At 43.1% G+C, this 22,968-nt stretch overlaps 1 protein-coding gene across 1 annotated transcript; it reads right to left on the reverse strand.

Moving 5' to 3' along the window:
- Positions 1–1,106: 1,106 nt before the first annotated feature.
- Positions 1,107–22,968, reverse strand: LOC141154982 (cytochrome P450 2A4-like). Its single transcript, XM_073641569.1, has 9 exons — positions 22,516–22,968; positions 10,551–10,713; positions 9,882–10,031; positions 7,847–8,007; positions 5,649–5,825; positions 4,676–4,817; positions 4,122–4,309; positions 2,637–2,778; positions 1,107–2,510 (listed from the first exon to the last, which is right to left on the reverse strand). The coding sequence occupies exons 1-9, from the start codon at positions 22,693–22,695 to the stop codon at positions 2,329–2,331; spliced, it is 1,485 nt and encodes a 494-aa protein (XP_073497670.1). The 5' UTR covers positions 22,696–22,968; the 3' UTR covers positions 1,107–2,328.

Raw genomic sequence — 22,968 nt, forward strand, 5'->3', positions numbered from 1 at the left:
ACGGAAATGCTGTCTTTCCACCTAGTAGATACAGATGGTTTCCAAAAGCTGATGGCTGTTGCTGTCCCTCAGTATCAGTTGCCCAGTCTCCATTGCTTCTCTAATAAAGCTGTGCCTGCGCTACATCAGCATGTCGCAGACAACATCACCCATTCCTTGAAAAAAATCTATGTCTGCCAGCGTGCATTTAACCACTGAAACCTGGACGAGCAAGCATGGCCAGGGGCGTTACATCTTGCTGACTGGGCACTGGGTGACTCTGGTGGCAGGCGAGGAAGGGACTGCTTCACAAGTCTTGGAATTCCCAATTTTGATGGACAAAGCTCTGCATCTAACACTTTCTCCACTGCTTCTAACTCCTCCACCTCCTCTAGGGCCTCCACCTGTGCCCTTAACCTCTACCTTAATAAGACACGCGTTTCAACAATGCAGAGAGAATCCCCTCACCTCCATACTGCACAGCCAGGGCTCACTGCAATCAGTGTTTAAATTAATATGCCTTGGTGATCGCAGTCGCAGTCACACAGCTCAAGAGTTGTGAAAAGCTATCTAGTTTGAGCAATGGCTGTTTCTTCTGAACATGGGGCCAGGGAAGGCCGTGAGCTACAACGGTGCAAACCTGGTGGCGGTCCTACACTGGGGCAACCTCATACATGTGCCTTGCATGGCTCACAACCTCAACCTGGTGGTATAGCAATTTCTCCAAAACTATCACGACCCACTGTCATTTCTCATTATTACAAATCACTTAATTTATTGACATCTAGGATTTAATTTCTTTGCCTGTGTGGATTGGATGGGTTGTTACTGATATCTGGTGAGAATTTCATGTCAATAGCACCTTTAGAAATATATTTACACTGCACCTTACAACTTACAGGACTTTAAGAGGATTTCAGGAGTCCATGTCTTGTTGGATCAGAGCTGTTTCTGCAGTATTACAAGGACCTATACAACATTACTGTATGTTAATGTTGTGGATGATCATTGCTGATGCAGGCTGTAAAACAGCTTCAAATCTGCTCAATTCCTGCATTGACTACCAAGTTTTCGATTTTACCATCGCAGTTCACAGCTCATAGGAAATCAGAAAACAAGAGACTTGATTACAATGAACTTGATTCCAATTTGTCTTTACTTCAGAATGTACAAATTAAAAAAAAAATAAAACAGAAAAACACTTCTCACAATCTTGACTTATCTGTAACGCAACGAGCTACAAAAAAAAATACCCTCCCCTACAGCTCGGTCTGCCAGGAAAATTGAGCATCACCCCAAAAGTGTAATTTGAACCATCTGGGCCACAATGCAGTTGACATAGCATGGTTTGGGAAATTCTACTAACAAAATTGATCGCACATTCATTGTGGTAGAATAAAGTGATTAGTGCAACAGACTTTAAGGTCTCATTGCTGAGAAACAAGGTTATGATTTCACCTTCCAAAAAAATCTATCCGTCAGATTTTTAGTTAGCATCACCAACTCCTCTGTGACCTTATTACCCATGGGGGCCAATAAATGAAGACTAGCATTTTGTACTCCAGTTTGGATGCAAACACTTCTGGAGTAATAGGTGCCAAATTCATTGTGAGGCATGCACCTCTTAAGGGATTTGGCTCATCTTTCAGCCATTTGTGCCACAAAGAGGATCCAAAAAGGTAAATGTTAATCTTAGTCCAAGGCGAGATGCTACATGTATGGTTGAGCTCCATGTAGAAAGGATACAAACACGGAATGATAATGATCTACTGTTCTCCGACAGCCGATCTATTCTTTGTGTTAGGGTTCGATTTACACGTACGAATATTATCCAATTGTTTTCAAGGAAAGCACTCATACTTATGATATTGTATGAGGCTATGAAGATATCCAATTCTTTCCTTGGACTGAGTGTTCCTCAGAAAGTATCGGCCACATGTCCAATTTTGATTTGATCTGATTTTCATGGACTGCCATGAAAGTTGAAGGTTGGGAAACTTTTTTTTAATTCTCTCCACATACTAGAAAAACTGATAACTCGGACCAGAATAATCTGTTCTTTTTTTCTTGTACGTGAAAAATACTGACACTTGAATGATCCCTTACAGTTGAAATTTTCATCAACATGATAATGAATAGTTCTCTTTATAAACGGAAGTAGATCTTCAGTTCTTAACTTCAACATTGAGGAGACAGTGAAGATTTATACTAAAACATGTATGTCCAATATGTGTATTAATTCAGAGATCTATTTGGGCCATATCATTAATATGCTAAATCATACAGTACATTTAAGTTTGGTTAAATATGACGCTCATAGATCAAGCTACCAAAGTAAAGAGGAACGCCTCAGCGAGGGACAACGTACATCTCATAGGATCGGGAGAGTGAGCCATTGGTTTTGGGTGCAGGTGTAAGGTCCAACTGTTGTCTATCCACTGTGGGCTTCAATGTAAATTTTTGCAGTACAGTAGTAAAAAATAGGAAGAGCTCCATGCGAGCCAGGCCTTCTCCCATACACATGCGTTTTCCTGAGGAGACAGAATGATTATACATAGTATGCCCATCATTACATAAGATACTATATTTAGGCTCTGTTGACTTTTACATAATTAGATTTCCAGTATGAGATTCAGTATAATGGAAGGTTATTTTACCTGCAGAAAAGGGCATGAATGCATCATGTTTCTTAAAGCCATTATTTTCATCCAAAAAGCGTCCAGGATCAAATTTTTCTGGGTTTTTGAATTGTTTTGGGTCTTTCAGTACAGAGGTCAAGACTGGAAATACCGTAGTTCCCTGTAGACAAAAGTATTAAAAAGTAATAAAAATAAACAATACAAGTCAGCTTTAAATAATTTGTACATTGGGGTTGTCCATGCTTCTAAAGGGTCTTATAGTTTACAAAAAAAAAAGCAGCACTACTAATCCTACTCTTGTAGAGAAGAGTCAATCTCTCCAAATTTCATGGGCAAATTTAATTAATTGCAAATTAATTCCATCTGGATTGAAACTGCCTCAATTGCCTTCACTGTAAAGTAATAAAACAATAGAAAAAAAATCACTTAACTGCCCCACCCCCTTTACTTTTTCCTCCATCGCCATCATTGCAACACTTCAATGTTTAACCCAGATTCTTATTCTTCTGTCACTCCATTCCAGTGCTGAGGCTAACCAGAGGCTTGGGATTGGCCTCACCAGGTTACGTGGGAGGCCAACAGTTGCCCTGGCCTGTGTGACTGTATGAGGCCAATCATAGTCCTCAGGAATGGAGTTCTAGAAAAGCAGAAGACCGGCATCAAGGACCGAGAAGCTGTGGCGTCATAAAAACAAGTGTGGAATAGAGATGAGTGAATTTCTTCACGCAACCTGGGTCTAGGTCAGTGTTCTCTGGCTGTAGACAGAAGCTGCATTAATTTCTAGAGCTTTTGTGCTCCCCAGTGTGATGTCATCTGTACAAAGTGCCTACTTCTCGCAAGCCCAGCTAATCAGGAGCCTAGTCTGGGATCCTGGAGGAAGAGGAAATTTGCGCAGTTCCTGCCCACATCCAGAGAGTACTGACCTGGACCATTGTTGCACAAAGTGACTCACTAATCTCTCGTAAGGAAAGATAAGCATAAGGGATTTTTTTCCTATTTATTTTTATTTTGAACCCTTTCCAGCCCTGGTGAATCCAAATTTAATAGACAAGCAATTAGATTTGCTATGAATCGATTTGCTCTTCACTATTTATCAGCTGAGTGTGGAAGTGTATCTCAGAGCAATCAGATGAATGAGGCCGGCATTGCATTACCATATATAAAATACTCAAAGTGAGAAATTTCAGCCAGTAAACTAGAGTGCACACCTTTTTGTGATTGTGCTTGGGGAAAGAAGAACCAACCTGAAGAAATCGAATGATCCTAAACCTGAGTTTTCTATATAGAGCCAGTGGAAATATTTTCACAAATGAACGATAAACAATTCCAAGATCTTAAATGGGACAATCTGACCAATGAAGAAAATGGTGGACTTACTGATGAGCCCAATTTATCTATACGCTTGCAATACCGGACAAAGCCCAAAAGTAAAACTGGTGCTTTTTCCTAATTTAATTGAAGAAAAACATGAACCATGTCAAGATGTGAACAAGATGAGCTTACCTTTGGAATATGGTAGCCCCTGAAGGTTGTGTCTTTGCTTGTAGCATGAGCGAGTCCTGCAGGAATAATATCCGCAAATCTTTGGACCTCGTGGATCACGGCTTCTGTGTACGGCATTTTCATTTTGTCTTCTATTGCTGGACAGCGATCTTTTCCTATCACATTGTCAATCTCCTTGTGAACCTTGACTGAAATACATAAGAGGACATTTTTCATAGAGAAAGGGACCCTATATGGTTTAGTTGCATACAGGGTTGGTCTTAAAACACTTTCTATTGATGCCATCCAATATTCACCACATGGAGCCCAAAATCTAAATCATACAGAGCCCAAATAACACTAAGCTATCAGTGAACTAAAGTAAGGGAAAGTAACTGTGGCTACATGTAGTATGGGATCAGAAGTGCTAGTTCTGCACACCCGGACCACCAAGGCCAGTGGCCCCCTTTCCGGTTGTGTAACGTGGTGTTCCTTGTGCAATACCAAGCACCTCACATCTCTACCATGCCTCCCAGTCTTACGTTGTGGCATAATAAATCTGTATTCTTTATTACCTTGTATTTCTGGATATTTCATCAGTACAAGAAAGCCATATCTGACTGTTAAACTTGTAGTCTCTGTTCCAGCAAAGAATAAGTCAATTATGGTCCCCAGTAGATTATCCTCATGAAATTCTGTGCTTGGATTCTTTTTCTCCTAAAAAGACACTTTACTTTTTAATAATTTATCATGAAAAATATCTACACCCACCCATAGTCAGGTCAAGCAGAAAAAAAAGCTAAAGCAGGTGGGACTGGATGTAAAAACTATGCAAGTGTGAACACTTGCCATGTGCTCCTTCTTATACTGGCATCTTCTTATAGGGCGAAAAAAGTCTTTGAATCCCTTTAGGCACTTAGGCCCAGCTTTAACTTTTATCTCTACACCAGCTCTAGCTGCCCCCTTGGAGTCATATATAACACTGAAGCAAATACAATGATAACAACCCCCAAAAAATGTTTAGTTATAGAGTAAACATTTTTTTTATTAAATTATCCTCCAGGCATTGCAAAATTAGTTTTTTTTTGTAATATTTTGTTTGACTGTTTGATTATAGTCTGATTTTTGCTGAGCAGCAGTTAAAAGAACTTCAAAAGGTAACAAACTGGGCATAGCTGCAGTGCTGTTTCACAGTGTTTGCCTTTCTTTGCTTCTTTCTCTCTCAATCTAGTATATTACAGAAAATGTTATACTTTACAATGCACAATACATTTAAATTATATCACAAAAATGTCAGTGTGATCTTTGATGAGCAGCAGTTAAAAGAAGTGTCTAAAGTAGCTACTGTGCTGTTTCAATGCCCAGTTTATGTTACTTTAGAAGATCCCTTTAACTGCTGCTCAGCACAGATCACACTATAATCAAGCAGTCATAAATTATGTTACAAAAAAAACAATTGTACAATGCCTGGAGGATAATTAGATAAAAAAAAATAAAAAGTTTAGTTATATGACTATAAATTGATCTAAATATTGTTCACAAAAGTACCTCTTTCATCTTTATGAGAAAGCAGTCTAAAAAGTCCCTGGGACAATTCTCATCAAGAGTATCTTGGTGGGCTCTTATCATATCCATCACAAATTCTTTTAACTTTTCAAAACTTTTGAAGATGCTCTGGTGAGGACCTGGGACACGGGCCATGAAGTTTGGGAAAAGGTTTAAAAGCTAAAATAAAAATAAGATTTAAATATTAAAATATGAATTAAAAAATATTAGGTAAATTTATAAATGTGTAAAAATCTAGTGTAAAACTTTATTTAACTTTCTGCCACACATCTTAAATAAAAAACGGATGACCATCTATTGTATAGTATTTTTAACGCTTCATTGTTTTGTGTCTACTAATAATTAATCAAAACATTCTTCCTCCCTGTTTCTTCCAAACTCATTCAGGTATGTGAATATACATATAAATTTCAAACTGGAAAAAAAGTTTGTATCAACTTGCTATCCAACCAATTGAGTAAATGGCAAAAGCATATGTACCGTAGTGGCAGTCATGGCTTTTATGAAGTCCTTCAAGACAGGTGGCTCAGCCTTTGTTAGGGCCATTTCTTTAATGCAAGGGTACCACTATTTTAAAATGTATTTTCTCCTATAAATTTATTGGTTACATTTTTTTCCTGTCCCATACAGATCCCATCTTTTTCACTGTGGACCCGTGGCTCATGGGTTGTAAATGGTTGGTGGTCTGCTATCTGTGGCAACGGCACCAACCATGGCAGTTTTTCCTGCTGTCAACTTGTAGTAGAAGGAGGTGCTGAATGTCAGTTTGGGGAGAGACTCTTGAATGGATAATCTATGAAGAGTTCTGTGCAGGAGTGAAAAATGACCATTTATTGTTCTTAAGTGGCCTGCTGAGTGAGCGCTTTGCAAATAGGCCTGAGTTTAGCCACTATAAGAAATGTCTGGGGGCATCAAGTAAAGGCAAAGAAAAGTAGAGAGTATGAGTGTTATTGCACAATAAAGGCAAGGTACAATTGCCATGTGTTGAAGCCAAAAAATGTAAGACTTGGGTGACGTACACTAGGGTCTGACTCTGGTTGCCATAAAGCAACCTGGTAAGTGGGTAGAGACTAAAATCTTGGGAGTCATCAGCTCCAGGGGTTCTGGCTCAGAGTTTGAGTGACCAGAGGTTGATGAGAGAGTGTCTGTCCTGGTGCCGGATGGTCATCTGGTAATCCAAGTTAAGAGTAAGTGGACTGGTGGGCAAAGACCAGCAGTTATGTTCCAAGGGAGTCATTGCATATCTTTCTCAAGTAGTATTGAGTCTGCCTTCTTCATCCATAATCAGAGAGGATTAATAGGGTTGTCTTGTGAAAACAAGTTATCAACTATCCACAAGATAGGTGATAACTTTTGATTGGTAGGTGTCCTGTGCTGAATTTACAACAGTATTGCTGCTGTTACAACTAATGCAAGTTACATTTACAACTACTGGTTAAAGAGATAATAACCTTTAATGAGAAATTTGGCTAGAGCTGTGTTGCCCACTCTGTGGCCCCGGCCCGTATTCTTCTTGCTGAGAGCATTGTGCAACGTGCTTGCTGCATGTCTACAGTAGCAGGTAGTTGGGCATCTGTAGAATGGTGGCCAGACGGAGTGACAGAAGTAAAGAATAGCTTCCATACTAACTGAATAATGCAAAGCCACATAGTGCATGTAAGCAACAAAGACCATGGTAGGAAGTAGCCTCCTAGACACCCACAGCGACATGTTGTATAAGCAAAAGCGAACAGTCACTTTGGATCAACTCGACTGTGGTGGAACTGTTGTAGTATCTTACGATAACCATCCGTGACATCTAACTGTAAATGACACCCATCTTTTAAGATACAAACAGTTCTAAAAACATGTGCAGCATTTTTACTGCAGGACATTCTTCTACAGAGAAACTATATTGTATTCAAAGAAAATATGGGCCCAAGAGTTATGGAAAAGAAGTAGAAGCAGAAACAAACAAAGTATTGGTTGTAAAACCTGATGCCATAATGAAGACCACTCTCTTAGCTGAAAGAGTGTTTCCTATGCACTAGTTTTAAAAATAATATAAGCCACCATGATTAGGCCAATTAATAATTTTTGGACAAATTATGCATATAATTACTTCGGAAGAAGAACATTGGTGACCACAAAACACCAGACCTTAATGTATTATACTCAACAAAGCCTACAGCATCGCTTACCTGTCCCCAAAAAGTTTTGAACACTCGGACAAAATCTCGAATATGAGAGAGGAGAGACATAAACTTTTCATCCTCGTAGTCAAATCTCTCGCCAAACACAACGGAGCAAATGACGTTAGAAACAGAAAGCCGCAATAGATACGTGGGATCGAATGGAGCGTCTGTAGTTAACGATATATAGAACTAGTCAGCGACTATACGAAGCCAAAATTACTTTAATACTGTACTTTGTTTATTTTAATTTGATTATAATAATGGATGAAAAATGATCTACAATCATTAATTTTACAATTTATTGTGTTAGTAGGTAGACCTCCAATTCTGCCTTTTGCAACACAAAAACCTTTTACATAAAGCCTAAAAAATGTGGTCATCTTGGTATAGAGATAAACTTGTCTAAGCCTGGGTTTTCACAAAAACACCTTCACATCTATTTATGGGCCGTAATGAAGTATTACTGTCTCAGCCTTATCAATTGAAACTGTAAACAATCCGAAAAACCAAGGCACTGGGTAATCTCCTTCAAGAAAAACACCGACATTCAACGTTTCGGCCACAGAGGGCCTTTATCAAGCCAAACAAGAGGTGTCCACTCTTAAGTTTTCTTGGGCTACGGCCCCTAATCCACCACTTTAGGAAAGTAGAGTTTCAACGCCTATGGGAACCCTATGTAACGACATGGTGACTCGGTAATTTGCAGTACTAAGTTGAAATGGTAACAGAAGAAGTCTGAATAAAGACTCAACCTTGGGTTTCCACAGGGTTGTGCGGTTTTCTCCAAGCCTACAAAAAAATACCAATATCCTATTTGTGTGCATTGCTGAAATAATAAAATTAGGCATAAGCAGCGCCAAACCAGGAGTCTTAAGGTCCATATAACAAATGGCCTCAGCTTGCACATATATAACAATCAATTATACAAAGCTTCCAGTCTATGCCTTTAGGGGATAAGATTTCAGAGAAGTTTTTTTTTATCTCCTACACGATTTACATGCCAGTGTATTTATTCTTTTCACTGGCAATGACAAAAGAGCAAATTCCAGTCTAGCAATGTAAACCTTTGATCTGTCGTTAAGTCATCCAACAGGTTTTACAGGATTACTAGAGATCTGGAGTCTGTAATTACTGGTTGCTTTGTTTACTAAAACTTTCTCTATAGAATTAGTCTCCAACTTGCAAACCCAACTTCTAGCGTCTCCTAGACTTTTAGGGTCCCATTTAGACATGCCAATAACTCAGTTAGTTAACTTGTTTCTCAATTATCGGCCTATATAAACAGGCCAGTTATTACCCAACAATGAACCAAACGATCATTCGTCAGATGAGATCATCTTTAATCAAGTTTAAAAATCATCATTCACAGTAGGACATTGTCTTGTGTGAACTGGACATGTGCTGCGGAGGACACATGATCCCAGAAAATTTATATTAGCGATCGTTGATCGTTCTGCGGGCATGAAAGTGCAGTCGGCCTGTTTGAAAAGGCCATTAAGGGGCCCATATAAACAGGTCAACCGTGGCCGATAAATATCCATCAATCGGCGGTCATTTAAAGGGGAATTCTCATCACCAAAATCCAATCACAATATGTAATAATAATAATAATGTTAGCAAATACCGCCAATTATAATGTAGTATAGTTCTTCTGATTCAATATGTCGCTTACACCATGTGCAGGACATTGCCAGTAGCTTAAGTATCCATGATTATGACCACTAACAACTGTCACTATATAAGTGGTCATAACCATTGATACCTAAACTACTGCAATGCCCTGCACATGGAGTAAGCTACATAGTGAATCAGAGGAACTATACTACATTTCTTATTAGAGGTATTTGCTAATAATATTATTACACCTACTACATATAGGGATAAGATATTGGAGATAGGTATAACCCTTTAAATGACAGCCAATCGGTGGAAGTTTAAGGGCCTGTTTATATGCCCCTAACCAAATTTATACATCTCCAGCTGTTACAGAAATACAACTCCAATCATTCCACTGTTTACATTATTTCTCATCATCACCGACCTTTAGTTTTCATGAATCTTTCCGTCAAACATCGGGCTTCTTCTTGGATTCTTTCTTCAATGCTCCTTTTTCCCATTCCAAAATTTCTCAAAGTCATAAGAGAAAATCGACGAAGAGTCTTCCATCTTTCTCCATTGCTCATAAGGACCCCTAAAATGTATAACATATATAAATTTTTAAAAAATAAAATATTATCCCAGTCAGTCATAAAAAATGATGCCATTATGGTCCATAGTCACAGTCAATGAACAGGGCAGACACGGATGTAGAAGTAGCCAAAGTAGGATCCATATATCGCCATAATGGGTTCTCTATAATTATTTTTATAATATTTTCTAATATCTTTTAATGGGTTCTTGCATTGTGATGAGCTTTCCTGGTAGAGCTTATGGCTCTGTTGATCAAATGTCACATGTAAAATCTTTTATAAAAAAAATATGAACAGTTTGCAGGAATTAAAAGGGACAGATTCCAACAGAGGAGGTTTCTCCATTTCTTCTAAGATTCTGATCAAGGATATGGCAACTTGGTGACATTGGAGGAACTAGCCTTGGGTGCTTGGAGGCCTTGGACAAAAATCTACTACAGGAATACTGTTGTTCAAAAAAAATGTCTAAAATAAACTTACAATCTACGTAAAAATGTCCCAAATATGCATGTATGTCTTACCATAATCCTTAAAAAACAGATCCATAACTTTGACTTCGGCTCTTTCACTGAACACATCACTGTGGTCAACCAGTGCCTGCTTTACAGCATCATAGCCAATTAGTATGACGGCACGTTGGCTGGCGAGGTAGATAGTATACACAGGTCCATACTTCTCACTAAGCTACATTGGAATATAAAAATATTATTTAGCATAGAATATTATTTCAGGGGAATTTCTTTTGTATCTGATGGATTGTAGAGTACAATTGTGTAGAATATTCTAAGGAAGAGGATGGTGAAGACTATAGGCCATGTTCTGTCTTTAAACTTTCTAACCAGTTAGTGTTCTTTTGTATATCACCTTTGCACAATTTTGCATTCCTAGAGTAAAAAATTATCACCTCTCCAAAAGGATAGGGGTTAGCTTACTGATCACTGGTGGTCCAACCGTAGAAAAAACTCGGGACTCTGCATCATAAAAACCGGGCTCGGCACATTCACATCTTGAATAGAGCAGAGACGCATATGCTCGACCTCCGCTCCATTCATTGGCTATAGGACTGTCAGAAATAGCCAAGTGCTGTACTCAGTTTTCTGTGGCAGTCCAGTAGACATTGAATGGAGTGAGGGTCGAGCATAAGGACCTCTGCTCCTTTCTAGACAGGGCTCAGTTCTCTGGATTTAGAATTGCTGCGTGTCCCAGCAATCAGTAAATTATCAGCTGTCTTATGGATAAGGGTTCATTTTCGATTAGGGGAACACCTATTTAAGGTTCCATAATGTACACTTAAATCAGGACAATCATAATGTACCATCTCACATAACAACGCACCAGCGATCCCGACAACGATGTGACCTGGCCGGTATCGCTGGTGCGTCGCTAAGTGATCGCTGGTGAGCTGTCAAACAGACAGGCTCACCAGCGATCAGGGGAGCAGCGACATCGTGGAATGAATCTTTCCATGATGTCCTGCTCCTGGCTGAAGCAGGAGCAGGCTGGTAACCATGATAAACAGCGGATTACTAGGGGCACAGGCGCACTTAGTAACCCGCTGTTTATCATGGTTACCACTCTGCTATGGTGAGCGGGAGGTTACCGCTCACCGTAGTAGAGTGGTAACCATGATAAACAGCAGGTTACTAAGTGCGCTTGTGCCCCTAGGAACCCGCTGTTTATCATGGTTACCAGCCTGATCGCTGGTCCCGCTGGTCACACACAGCGATCAGTGCTGACCAGCGGGAGGGCAAAGACCAAAAAATGGTCCAGGACATTCTGCAGTGATCAGCGACCTCACAGCAGGGGCCTGATCGCTGCAAAGTGTCACACATAGCGACATCGCTGGTGAGGTCGCTGTTGCGTCACCAAAATCTTGACTCAGCAGCGATCTCGCTATGTGAGACGGGGGCTATACAGATGCAGGAGCGGAGCAGACTGACACATCGTTTGGATACCATTAGCCTTGAAAACTACATCTTACCAGACGGTATCCCCGGCTCCTCTATTAATTAGTCGACCTGAAACAATGTCTTCAGTTTGACGCACATGTCACATAGAACCAGGCAGGCCAATCAAGAGAAGAGATGTGGATGCCGGAATATAGGGGGCGGTTCACGTGGCTTCCCTCTGTCAGCCACAGACTACTGACATTGCTGCTGGACTGGGTCCTATGAATTGATTCGAACCAACTCTAATTACAGTACCATTGAAGCCGATGACTCGATATTTGGCCCAAAGCAAAACAGACTTTAAATTGAAAATAAGAACACTAGTAATTAATGGAGACAAAAGCAAAAGAGGGAAATTAAAAGGACTCTGTCAGCACAAAATGACTGTTCAAAATAAGTACCGCCACTCAGTTTTTCATGGCTGGGCCGATCATTTAAATACACAATCACTGTGATGACACAGCGTTTATTCTTAATTATGCCAGACATATTGTTCAGTAAGTCAAAGGACATGAGCCATTGTACATATGAATCTGTATGTCGACTCTTGTTGTATGTTGACTTGATGTAATTTGTTGAATGCCTGCTGATTAACTATTGTACCAGTCCCTGCAGTTAGTTATTCTACAAACCTTGAAGGACAAAATATGCAGGTTAATTGAATAATTGAACAATGAGGGATTACCTCCTCCCACCTTCCCCCAAATCTGTGGTTAATACCCATCAGAAGGGTGAGACTCTGTCATTTGCACCATCTTATATACTTGCTGGGACTGTACTATATGTTATTGACTGTTGATGATCCAATAAAGTATCACCCCATTGTGTTACCCTCACCCTGTGTTGCCTGAGTGATATTCTGTCCAGGGGGAAGGAGAACGGACATCCAGTGGGATGAGCCCTGGCCTATGCTGTATTTCTAAAGACAGCCAGGCCAGCAGACAAGAGCACCCACTGACCCAGCTGTCTCCACATTCACACATGCTTGTTTTTCCACAATCTCCAACTCTCTCTACTTTGAGTGACAGCCCTGGCTTCATAGAGCCAGAGAAGGGTGGAGATAAATGGAAACCAAGCAGTTGGGAAGGTGTATATAAATGAACGGCCCGCCGCAAAAGCATGGAGCACCTGTATTGGGTATAGACAGTCAATTGTCTATCCAACAACCAACATCATGACTGAGGGTGGTGGCATTCTGCAAGCATCACCTTGGACCTCATCGTGGCTTGTCGCCACCTGGATAAGAAGCCAAAAACTCCTTAAGCTAAGAATGTGATGTCGTGTTAAAGAAAAACTCCCACTACCCTTTAATGTAGTATACAGGTGTTCTCACAAAATTAGAATGTCATCAAAAAGTTAATTTATTTCAGTTCTTCAATGCAAAAAGTGAAACTCCTATATTATATAGAGTCATTACAAACAGAGTGATCTATTTCAAGTGTTTATTTCTGTTGATGTTGATGATTATGGCTTACAGCCAATGAAAGCACAAAAGTCATGTTAGGTGTCAGATTTGAAATGGGTCCAGGACCTTCTGTGGTCTCCCATTTCAGTCCAGCCAGGGCTCATGCTGCTTAGCATCATCTTCAGCCCCAATGCCTAGCTGCTCCACAAGCTGTACAGATTGTCTCTTGGGTATTTGTGCCTAGCAGTGTGAAGCATAGGTTGCAGAGGGAGACAGGGCTCGTGGAGTCTAAGTCCAGGATTTGCCGCACTGAGCATGTCCGTGACCTGGCGGATCATGATTGGTGGTTCGGTACCCGCCTGACCCGGTGACCTGGCACCGCCTGATTGGTCCACGGGTAACGTCACCAATGGCGCGTCGGTGGGCAGGGCTTAGTCTTTAAAAGGCCCCCCCACAAACATGGCGACGCGCTCAGATCATTTTGCAAGTGTTGCCGTTGTGTGGACGAGTGTATTCCACGTGCTCTCTAGCTGCTCTCTCCGTGACCTGTCGATGCCAGAGTTAGCTCGGCTGATTAGCACAGGTCACTCAGGCAGGCTTAGATTCGTTTAGGCAGGTAGCTACGTCTTGCAGCCTGGCTCAGCCAAAGAGGTCGACTAACACCTCGAGCAGTCTGCAGACACCCTGCCCATGGCTATCGCCTGTCAGCCACGTGGAGTAGTACCCTTCAGTCTGGTGTCACGCCGGCTGGAGGCACGTGTACCCGTCGCGTAGTCACACATGCATCTTAGCGCCAATCCCTACAGCGTAGCGCCTGTATCGAAGACAGGGCTACTGCTTTCCCTCCAGTCGCACGTCTCCCTGCGGTTCTTGGAGATTGTGTGAACCGCTGAAACCCGCTCCGTGTGCATTAACCCGGAGTGGTTCTTCAGTTAAGTAGGTGCTATCCCGTTCACTCTTCTCCCGTGCAGCTAACGGAGATAGAGCAAACCGCTATACCCGTTCCTGTGTGCTAAAGGAAGGGTTTAACATTTATGTTGGTAACTTTACTTTCCACCCGAAAAGTGTTCGGCAGCAGCCCTCTAGGCTGCATCGCGGACCCCGGGGTCGATTGCGTTCCATTTTAATAAAGTTGTCTGCAACCACCCTCCTAACAGTATCTGAGAGCCAGGGTCTTGCCGAACATGGCCGACAACCAACAACTGCAGCGGTATATACATCCACTGGAGGCTAGACTTAGAACTCTGGAACAAACTGCTCCGGTCACTGCAGTAGCTTCCCAGGCGGCTACTCTTGCAGCCAATATCATTAACTCGGCTGCAGTGAATACTGCAACCACTGCAAGTGCCCCATTACCCCGGTTTGCTCTCCCGGAGAAATTTTCTGGGGATAGTAAACTTTGCAGGGGTTTTATTAATGTATGCTCCATTCATTTGGAGATGATGGAGGCACGGTTCCCCTCCAAAAGAGCCAAAGTGGGATATATCATCTCATTGCTTTCCCACAGGGCTCTGGAGTGGACTACTCCTCTCTGGCAGCGGAATGACCCGGTGGTAGTAAATGCGGGTCTTTTCCTTAAGACCCTAAAAAGTGTTTTCCTGTGTCCTCAGGTCACACATGATACGGCTCTTAAGCTTCTTGCGTTGGTCCAGGGTTCGGCCACCGCCAGTCACTATGCCGTCCAGTTCAGAAGCCTAGCTGCTGAATTGGATTCGTCTGAGCTGTCGCTTATTCGGGTGTTCTGGAGGGGTCTGGCTGGAAATATTAAAGATGCCTTTTCTACCAGGGATATTCCAACCTCTCTGGAGGAGTTAATATCTCCCGCTGACCGTATTGACTTGCGTCATGCGGAACATAAGTTAGACCTGGAGGTTGCCGACCTCAGCATCTGTTGGCACCAGGCGTCTTTAGACCCAAACCCAAGACTCTCGACCCGGAGCCTGAGGCTATGGATATTTCCCAGACTGAGTCTAGTCCCTCTCGTTCCCGACCTGCCCATCTCTTGAAGCACCCCGTAAATAAGGGTTCCAAGCAGTCAGTAAAACGAGTAGGTCTTACCACCGTTGGAGGAGGTGTATTAAAGCCCGGGGCTTCTTCCTCCAAATTTTCATATAATGTGACATTGTCCCTTGGTAAATCTACAGTTACTGCCAAGGCGTGGGTGGTCTCTGGTGCTGATGGCAATTTTTTATCATCTACATTTGACCAGAGGCATGCCATCCCTATTGAATTAATCTCCAGACCAATGAACATTAGTGTTGTCAATGGTTCACTCCTGGACGCGCAAATCACCCACCAGTCGATTCCCCTCTCCATGTCATTTCCTCAGGGCCACCAGGAGGTCATCTCATTTCTTATTTTTCCTGGTGGGTTAGACGAGGTGTTATTGGGTCTCCCCTGGCTTCGTTGTCATTCTCCACACTTTGACTGCAATAAGGGGAGAATTTCTTCCTGGGGTGAGAATTGTGCGTCTCAGTGTATGGTCAAAGTAACCCGGAGGGTAGTCTCTGATCCCTCTACCGTTGTGGCATCCGGAACAGATTCTTTGTTTGTCCCCAGGACCCGGGTTTTGTCAGATTATGTCATAAAGAACTCTCAGGAAAAGAGGGTGGCTGCAGTGTCCTCTAACCCGGTTCCATCAGGGAAGACGTTTGTTTCCCCTAATCTACAGAATATGGTGCTCTCCTGGGTTCATGCCCCTAAGATAGGAGTCCACCTGGGGGTCAAACGTACCACTAAGTCTCTTCAACGGTCGTATTGGTGGCCCCAGTGGTGCCAGGACATCAAGGACTTTGTAAACGCATGTCCCGTCTGTGTGAGAGATAAATCTTTCTGCCAGCGGGTCCTGTCCCTCTGTCACCCGTGAAAGATCCCACACATGGAGAACTGGTTGTCACTCCTTGCCATCTTGCTTCCCGCATTGAAAAAGGTTACCCGGTACACCGGAGGGGTCACAGTTCCGTGAATCCTTCCTGTGACCCAGTGGACTACATTCTTGCCCCATGGCTCATGGAGGAAAATGAGCGTCAAGTGGAGGGGGGGATAATGTTAGGTGTCGATCTGGTGTTGGATTCGAAATGGGTCCCGGACCTTCTGTGGTCTCCCATTTCAGTCCTGCCAGGGATCATGCTGCTCAGCATCACCATCAGCCCCAACACCTAGCTGCTCCACGAGCCGTACAGATTTTCTCTTGGGTATTTGTGCCTAGCATTGTTAAGCATCGGTTGCAGCTGGAGACAGGGCTCGTGGAGTCTAAGTCCAGGATTTGCCGCACTGAGCATGTCCGTGACCTGGCGGATCATGATTGGTGGTTCGGTACCCGCCTGACCCGGTGACCTGGCACCGCCTGATTGGTCCACGGGTAACGTCACCAATGGCGCGTCGGTGGGCAGGGCTTAGTCTTTAAAAGGCCCCCCCCACAAACATGGCGACGCGCTCAGATCATTTTGCAAGTGTTGCCGTTGTGTGCTCTCTAGCTGCTCTCTCCGTGACCTGCCGATGCCAGAGTTAGCTCGGCTGATTAGCACAGGTCACTCAGGCAGGCTTAGATTCGTTTAGGCAGGTAGCTACGTCTTGCAGCCTGGCTCAGCCAAAGGGGTCACCTAACACCTCGAGCAGTCTGCAGACACCCTGCCCACGGCTATCGCCTGTCAGCCACGTGGAGTAGTACCCTTCAGTCTGGTGGCACGCCGGCTGGAGGCACGTGTACCCGTCGCGTAGTCACACATGCATCTTAGCGCCAATCCCTACAGCGTAGCGCCTGAATCGAAGACAGGACTACTGCTTTCCCTCCAGTCGCACGTCTCCCTGCGGTTCTTGGAGATTGTGTGAATAGGCAAGTCACCAGGCCCAGATGACATACACCCCCGGGTACTAAAAGAATTAAGTAATGTGATAGACAGGCCGCTGTATCTTATATTCAAGCACTCTTTATGGACAGGGACTGTCCCACTAGACTGGCGCCAAGCAAATGTGGTACCAATATTCAAAAAGGGGTGTAAAAGTGACCCGGGGAACTACAGACCAGTCAGCTTAACGTCTGTTGTGGGTAAATTGTTTGAAGGATTTCTTAGCGATGCTATTGTAGAATATCTTAATGATAATAACTGTCTAACTCCATATCAACATGGATTCATGAGGGATCGCTCCTGCCAAACAAAAATGATCGCCTTCTACGAGGAGGTGAGCTCACAGCTGGACCGGGGAGAGTCAGTGGATGTTGTATACCTTGACTTCTCCAAAGCGTTTGATACCGTGCCACACAAAAGGTTGGTATATAAAATGAGAATGCTTGGTCTGGGGGATAATGTGTGCAAGTGGGTAAATAGCTGGCTGAGTGATAGAAAGCAGAGGGTGGTTATCAATGGAGTAAGCTCAGGGTGTGTCAGGGTTACTAGCAGGGTGCCTCAAGGGTCTGTCTTGGGCCCTATATTATTTAATATATTTATTAATGATCTAGTGGAAGGGTTGCATAGTAAAATAGCAATATTTGCAGATGATACTAAACTTTGTAAAGTAGTTAATATAGATGAGGATAGGGCACAGCTACAGGAGGATTTAGATAAATTGGGGAGTTGGGCCAAAAAATGGCAAATGGGGTTCAATGCCGATAAATGTAAGGTCATGCACATGGGAAAGAAAAACAGCAGTCACCCATACATATTAAATGGGAAACCGTTGGGGAAATCTGACATGGAGAAGGACCTGGGCGTCTTGGTTAATAGCAAATTAAATTGGAGTGCCCAGTGTCAGGCAGCAGCTGCGAAGGCAAATAGAGTCATGGCATGCATCAGAAGAGGAATAGGGGCATATGATGAGAACATTGTTCTTCCTCTGTATAAAGCGCTGGTAAGGCCGCACTTAGAATATTGTGCACAGTTCTGGGCTCCGGTGCTCAGGAAAGACATATTGGAGCTAGAGAGGGTACAAAGGAGGGCGACTAAGGTAATAAAGGGAATGGAGGGACTAGAATACCCAGAGAGGTTGTCAAAATTAGGCCTATTTACGTTGGAAAAGAGAAGGCTTAGGGGAGACCTCATAAACATGTATAAATACATCAGGGGGCAGTACAGAGATCTCTCCCATGACCTGTTTATACCAAGGATGGTGACAAAGACAAGGGGGCACATTATGCGTCTGGAGGAAAGGAGATTCCTGCACCAGCATAGAAGGGGATTCTTTACGGTTAGAGCTGTGAGACTCTGGAACTCTCTGGGAGAGGAAGTGGTGATGTCCAACTCACTTAATGAGTTCAAGAGAGGCCTGGACGCCTTTCTTGAGAACAATAAAATTACATCTTATGCTTAGTTAATTAATCCAGGGATTTAATCTGACTGCCAGATTGGTGTCGGGAAGTGAATTTTTCCTCAATGATGTAAATTGGCCTATACCGCATGTTTTTTTTGTTGCCTTCCCCTGGATCAACGCTGCGGAATAGCTGCAGTGCACAAGAAATAGGCTGAACTGGATGGACGCTTGTCTTTTTTTGGCCTTATAAACTATGTAACTATGTAGCTGAAACCCGCTCCGTGTGCATTAACCCGGAGTGCTTCTTCAGTTAAGTAGGTGCTATCCCGGTCACTCTTCTCCCGTGCAGCTAACGGAGATAGAGCGAACCGCTATACCCGTTCCTGTGTGCTGAAACACGGAAGGGTTTAACATTTATCCCGGTACTTACCTGCACGCAACCTCCGATCCTCACAAGATCTCCTGCTCTACTCCCCTCTTATCTCCTCCTCCCACACTCGTATACAAGATTTCTCCCGTGCTTCCCCCCTACTCTGGAACTCTCTACCCCAACATATCAGACTCTCGCCGACCGTGGAAACCTTCAAAAGGAACCTGAAGACCCACCTCTTCCGACAAGCCTACAACCTGCAGTAAACACCACTGCACGACCAGCTCTACCCTCACCTACTGTATCCTCACCCATCCCTCGTAGACTGTGAGCCCTCGCGGGCAGGGTCCTCGCTCCTCCTGTACCAGTCGCTGACTCGTTTTGTTAAGATTATGTAAATGCTTTTGTTATGTATATCCCTATCACATGTAAAGCGCCATGGAATAAATGGCGCTATAATAATAAATAATAATAATAATAATTTAAGTTGGTAACTTTACTTTCCACCCGGAAAGTGTTCGGCAGCAGCCCTCTAGGCTGCATTGCGGATCCCGGGGTCGGTTGCGTTCCATTTTAATAAAGTTGTCTGCAACCGCCCTCCTAACAAGTCATTATCTCAGTAAATTAGAATACTGAAACAGCTGGAAAAATGTTTTTAAAATCCAAAATGTATGTTCAGTAAATGCCCTCAATACTTGGTTGGGGCTCCTTTTGCATTAATTACTGCATCAATGCATGGAGGCGATCAGCCTGTGGCACTGCTGAGGTGTTATGGAAGCCCAGGTTGCTTTGATAGCAGCCTTCAGCTCGTCTCCATTGTTGGGTCTGGTGTCTCTCATCTTCCTCTTGACAATACCCCATAGATTCTCTATGGGGTTAAGGTCAGGCGAGTTTGCTAGCCAATCAAGTACAGTGATACTGTTGTTTGTAAACCAGGTGATGGTACTTTTAGAGAATGAAATTTCCATCTCCAAAAAGCTTGTCGGCAGAGGGAAGCATGAAGTGCTCCAACATTTCCTGGTAGACAGCTGCGCTGACTTTGGTCTTGATGAAACACAGTGGACCTACACCAGCAGATGACATGGCTCCCCAAACCATCACTGATTGTGGAAACTTCACACTAGACCTCAAACAGCTTGGATTGTGGCCTCTCCACTCTTCCTCCAGACTCTGGGTCCTTGTGGACTGTGTCAATGGCTACCTTCTGGACATCTGTCAAGCCAGCAGTCTTCCCCGTGATTGTGGAGCCTACTGAAATCAACTAATTGACCTTTTTAAATGCTTTGGAAGCCTTTGCGGTGTTTCTTGTCAATTATTCTAATTTACTGAGATAATGACTTTAGTTTTCATTGGCTGTAAACCATAATCATCAACATTAATAGAAATAAACACTTGAAATAGATCACTCTGTTTGTAATGACTCTATATAATATATGAGTTTCACTTTTTGCATTGAAGAACTGAAATTAACTTTTTGATGATATTCTAATTTTGTGAGAAGCACCTGTATACTGCATAAAAGGGTAGTGGGAGTTTTTCTTTAACACGACATCACATTCTTGGCTTAAGTAGCTTTTGGCTTCTTATCCAGATGGGGACAAGCCACGATGAGGTCCAAGGTGATGCTTGCACAATGCCACCACCCTCAGTCATGATGTTGGTTGTTGGATAGACCATTGACTGTCTATACCCAATACATGTGCTCCATGCTTTGCCGGGGGGCCGATCATTTATATACACCTTCCCACCTGCTTGGTTTCCATTTATCACCACCCTTCTCTGACTCTATGAAGCCAGAGCTGTCGGTCAAAGTAGAGGGTGTTGGAGATTGTGGAAAAACAAGCATGTGTGAATGTGGAGACAGCTGGGTCTGTGAGAAGCACCTATATATGTGTATGGGCTCGCTCTCACTTGTGATTAAATCGGACGAATGCAATCCGATAAAAAAATTGGATTGCATTCGAACCAATTTAATCCTATGAGCGTATGCCCAGTGGCGTTTTTTTTTCCAGCTCCGATCAGATTGTGATCGGGCGGGAAAAAAAATCGCTGCATGCTGCGATTGCATGTTGGATTCAGATCGCACGCACCCATATAAGCCTATGGGTGCGTGTGAAACATCGCACTGCACTCGGATATCACCCGAATGCAGTGCGATTCCCGCTGCTGCCAGCAAAAGAGGAGATGGAGATATTGATTTCTCCGTCCCCTCCTCAGCTGTGCTGCTATCCTCTCTGTGTGAGAGGATCGGAGCACGGAGCACTGACACTCGGCTCCCGCTCGCAGCAGAGCAGGAGCCGATTGTCATTAGCATATCACATCCAATGCTCTCTCATCTGATGCCATACGCTAGTGGGACCTCGGCCTATATGTGCATGTCGTCACTTCTCAGTGACGTCACAGCTTTAAAAAGTCTTGCTGCGCTCTGCGTGACCCAGAAGCGACTTTAGCTATATAAGTTTGTGAATAGTCAGAGCGAAACTCCATAGGCTTATACTGTAAAAGAGACTTCCGACTCACGCATAGAGATAGAGCATAGAGTGACCCGGCTAGTCGCAATTGTGGTGACCATCACTCAGAAGCAGAGATGAATGGCACTGGATCCCGGAAACAGTAGCGGGAGGTGAGTATATAAAAGAGGTTGTTCAATACTTTAGCAATGAAAATGTCTGATCATTCAGGGTCCAATATCTGGCACCCCTGCCGATCATCTGTTATCGGTGGCCGGAAGTACTCACTTTTGGAGCTGGCCATCTTCTGACAGTGGCCGAGGCACTGTACTACACATCCGCTTCCTATTCAAATCAATAGGAGGCGGATGTGTAGTACCCCGCTGCGGTCACTTTCAGAAGACGGCCAGCTCCACAAGTGAGTACTTCCGGCCACCAATAACAGCTGATCAGCGGGGGTGCAGGGTGTCGAACCGTGACCGATCAGACATTGATGACCTATCCCAAGGATAGGTCATCAATGCTAAAAGTAATGGACAACTTCGCTACTCGCACTACATTACATGCACATACACACATTTAATGAATAAAAAAACCTAAGTGGGAGTGAATCATTAAGAACAGAGAAAAAAGAAGAAAATCATGGGCAGAGGTTCTGCATGCAAGGTGGAACTGTGCTGGAGAATGGTTTGTACGTGAATGATATGATTTTAAGTTGTTATGTATCATATGACAAAGTAGTATTTATTATAATAAAAATGTCTTCAAAATATTTACTCTAAAAAATAAATGAAAATAAATATTTCAGAAAAAAAATTCTTGAAACACTTTAAATAGATTCCATATTTTATATCATGATGCTCATTATTGTAAATATCTAGTAACAGCACACTCGATTTAAACATTTATTAAGGGTAAATAGCCGACATTTCATGTACCCATTGACCCGTATTGTTTATCGACTGCACCTTTAACTATTTGACTGCCAAACAGTCATCCTAATAATGTGATTTTCAACATTTGACTAATTGTGAATGCAAATAAGCAATATTAAAGCTCACTTACCTTAAGTAAGGACTGAGGTAGTTCGGAAGTGCCTATCTGTAAAACGTTCCCCAGGACAGGTACAGGTGTCGGGCCCGGAGGCAGGTTTTTCTGTTTTATCTTATTCCACCATTTACGGAGATAAATTATCAGAATGACTCCAGTAGCTAAAAGAATGGTACCTGCAATATTAACCGCCATGACACAGCAAAGTACAAAGCGGCTTTGCACAATGTTCCTCTAGACAGTATCTATGTCTGATTAGAACAAAGCTGAGACACCAGACTACATTCCAAGTGGCATGTGATCCCCGAGGAGTGGTCGGCGAGTGTGAAGTGCAAAGTTACAGCTGTACTGCACAATGGTTTACATAGGAATGGTTTACCAGGAAAAGTCAGCTATAGACTCACTCCCTTTTCAGCATCGATTGGATGGAACTTCCTGACTGTGGAACACAGATTTCCTATATTTGGA

This window comes from Phyllobates terribilis, unplaced genomic scaffold (assembly GCF_046119375.1).
Source record: "Phyllobates terribilis strain yellow unplaced genomic scaffold, ASM4611937v1 Scaffold_7__3_contigs__length_470593459, whole genome shotgun sequence".
In the NCBI taxonomy this organism is placed as follows: Eukaryota; Metazoa; Chordata; class Amphibia; order Anura; family Dendrobatidae; genus Phyllobates; species Phyllobates terribilis.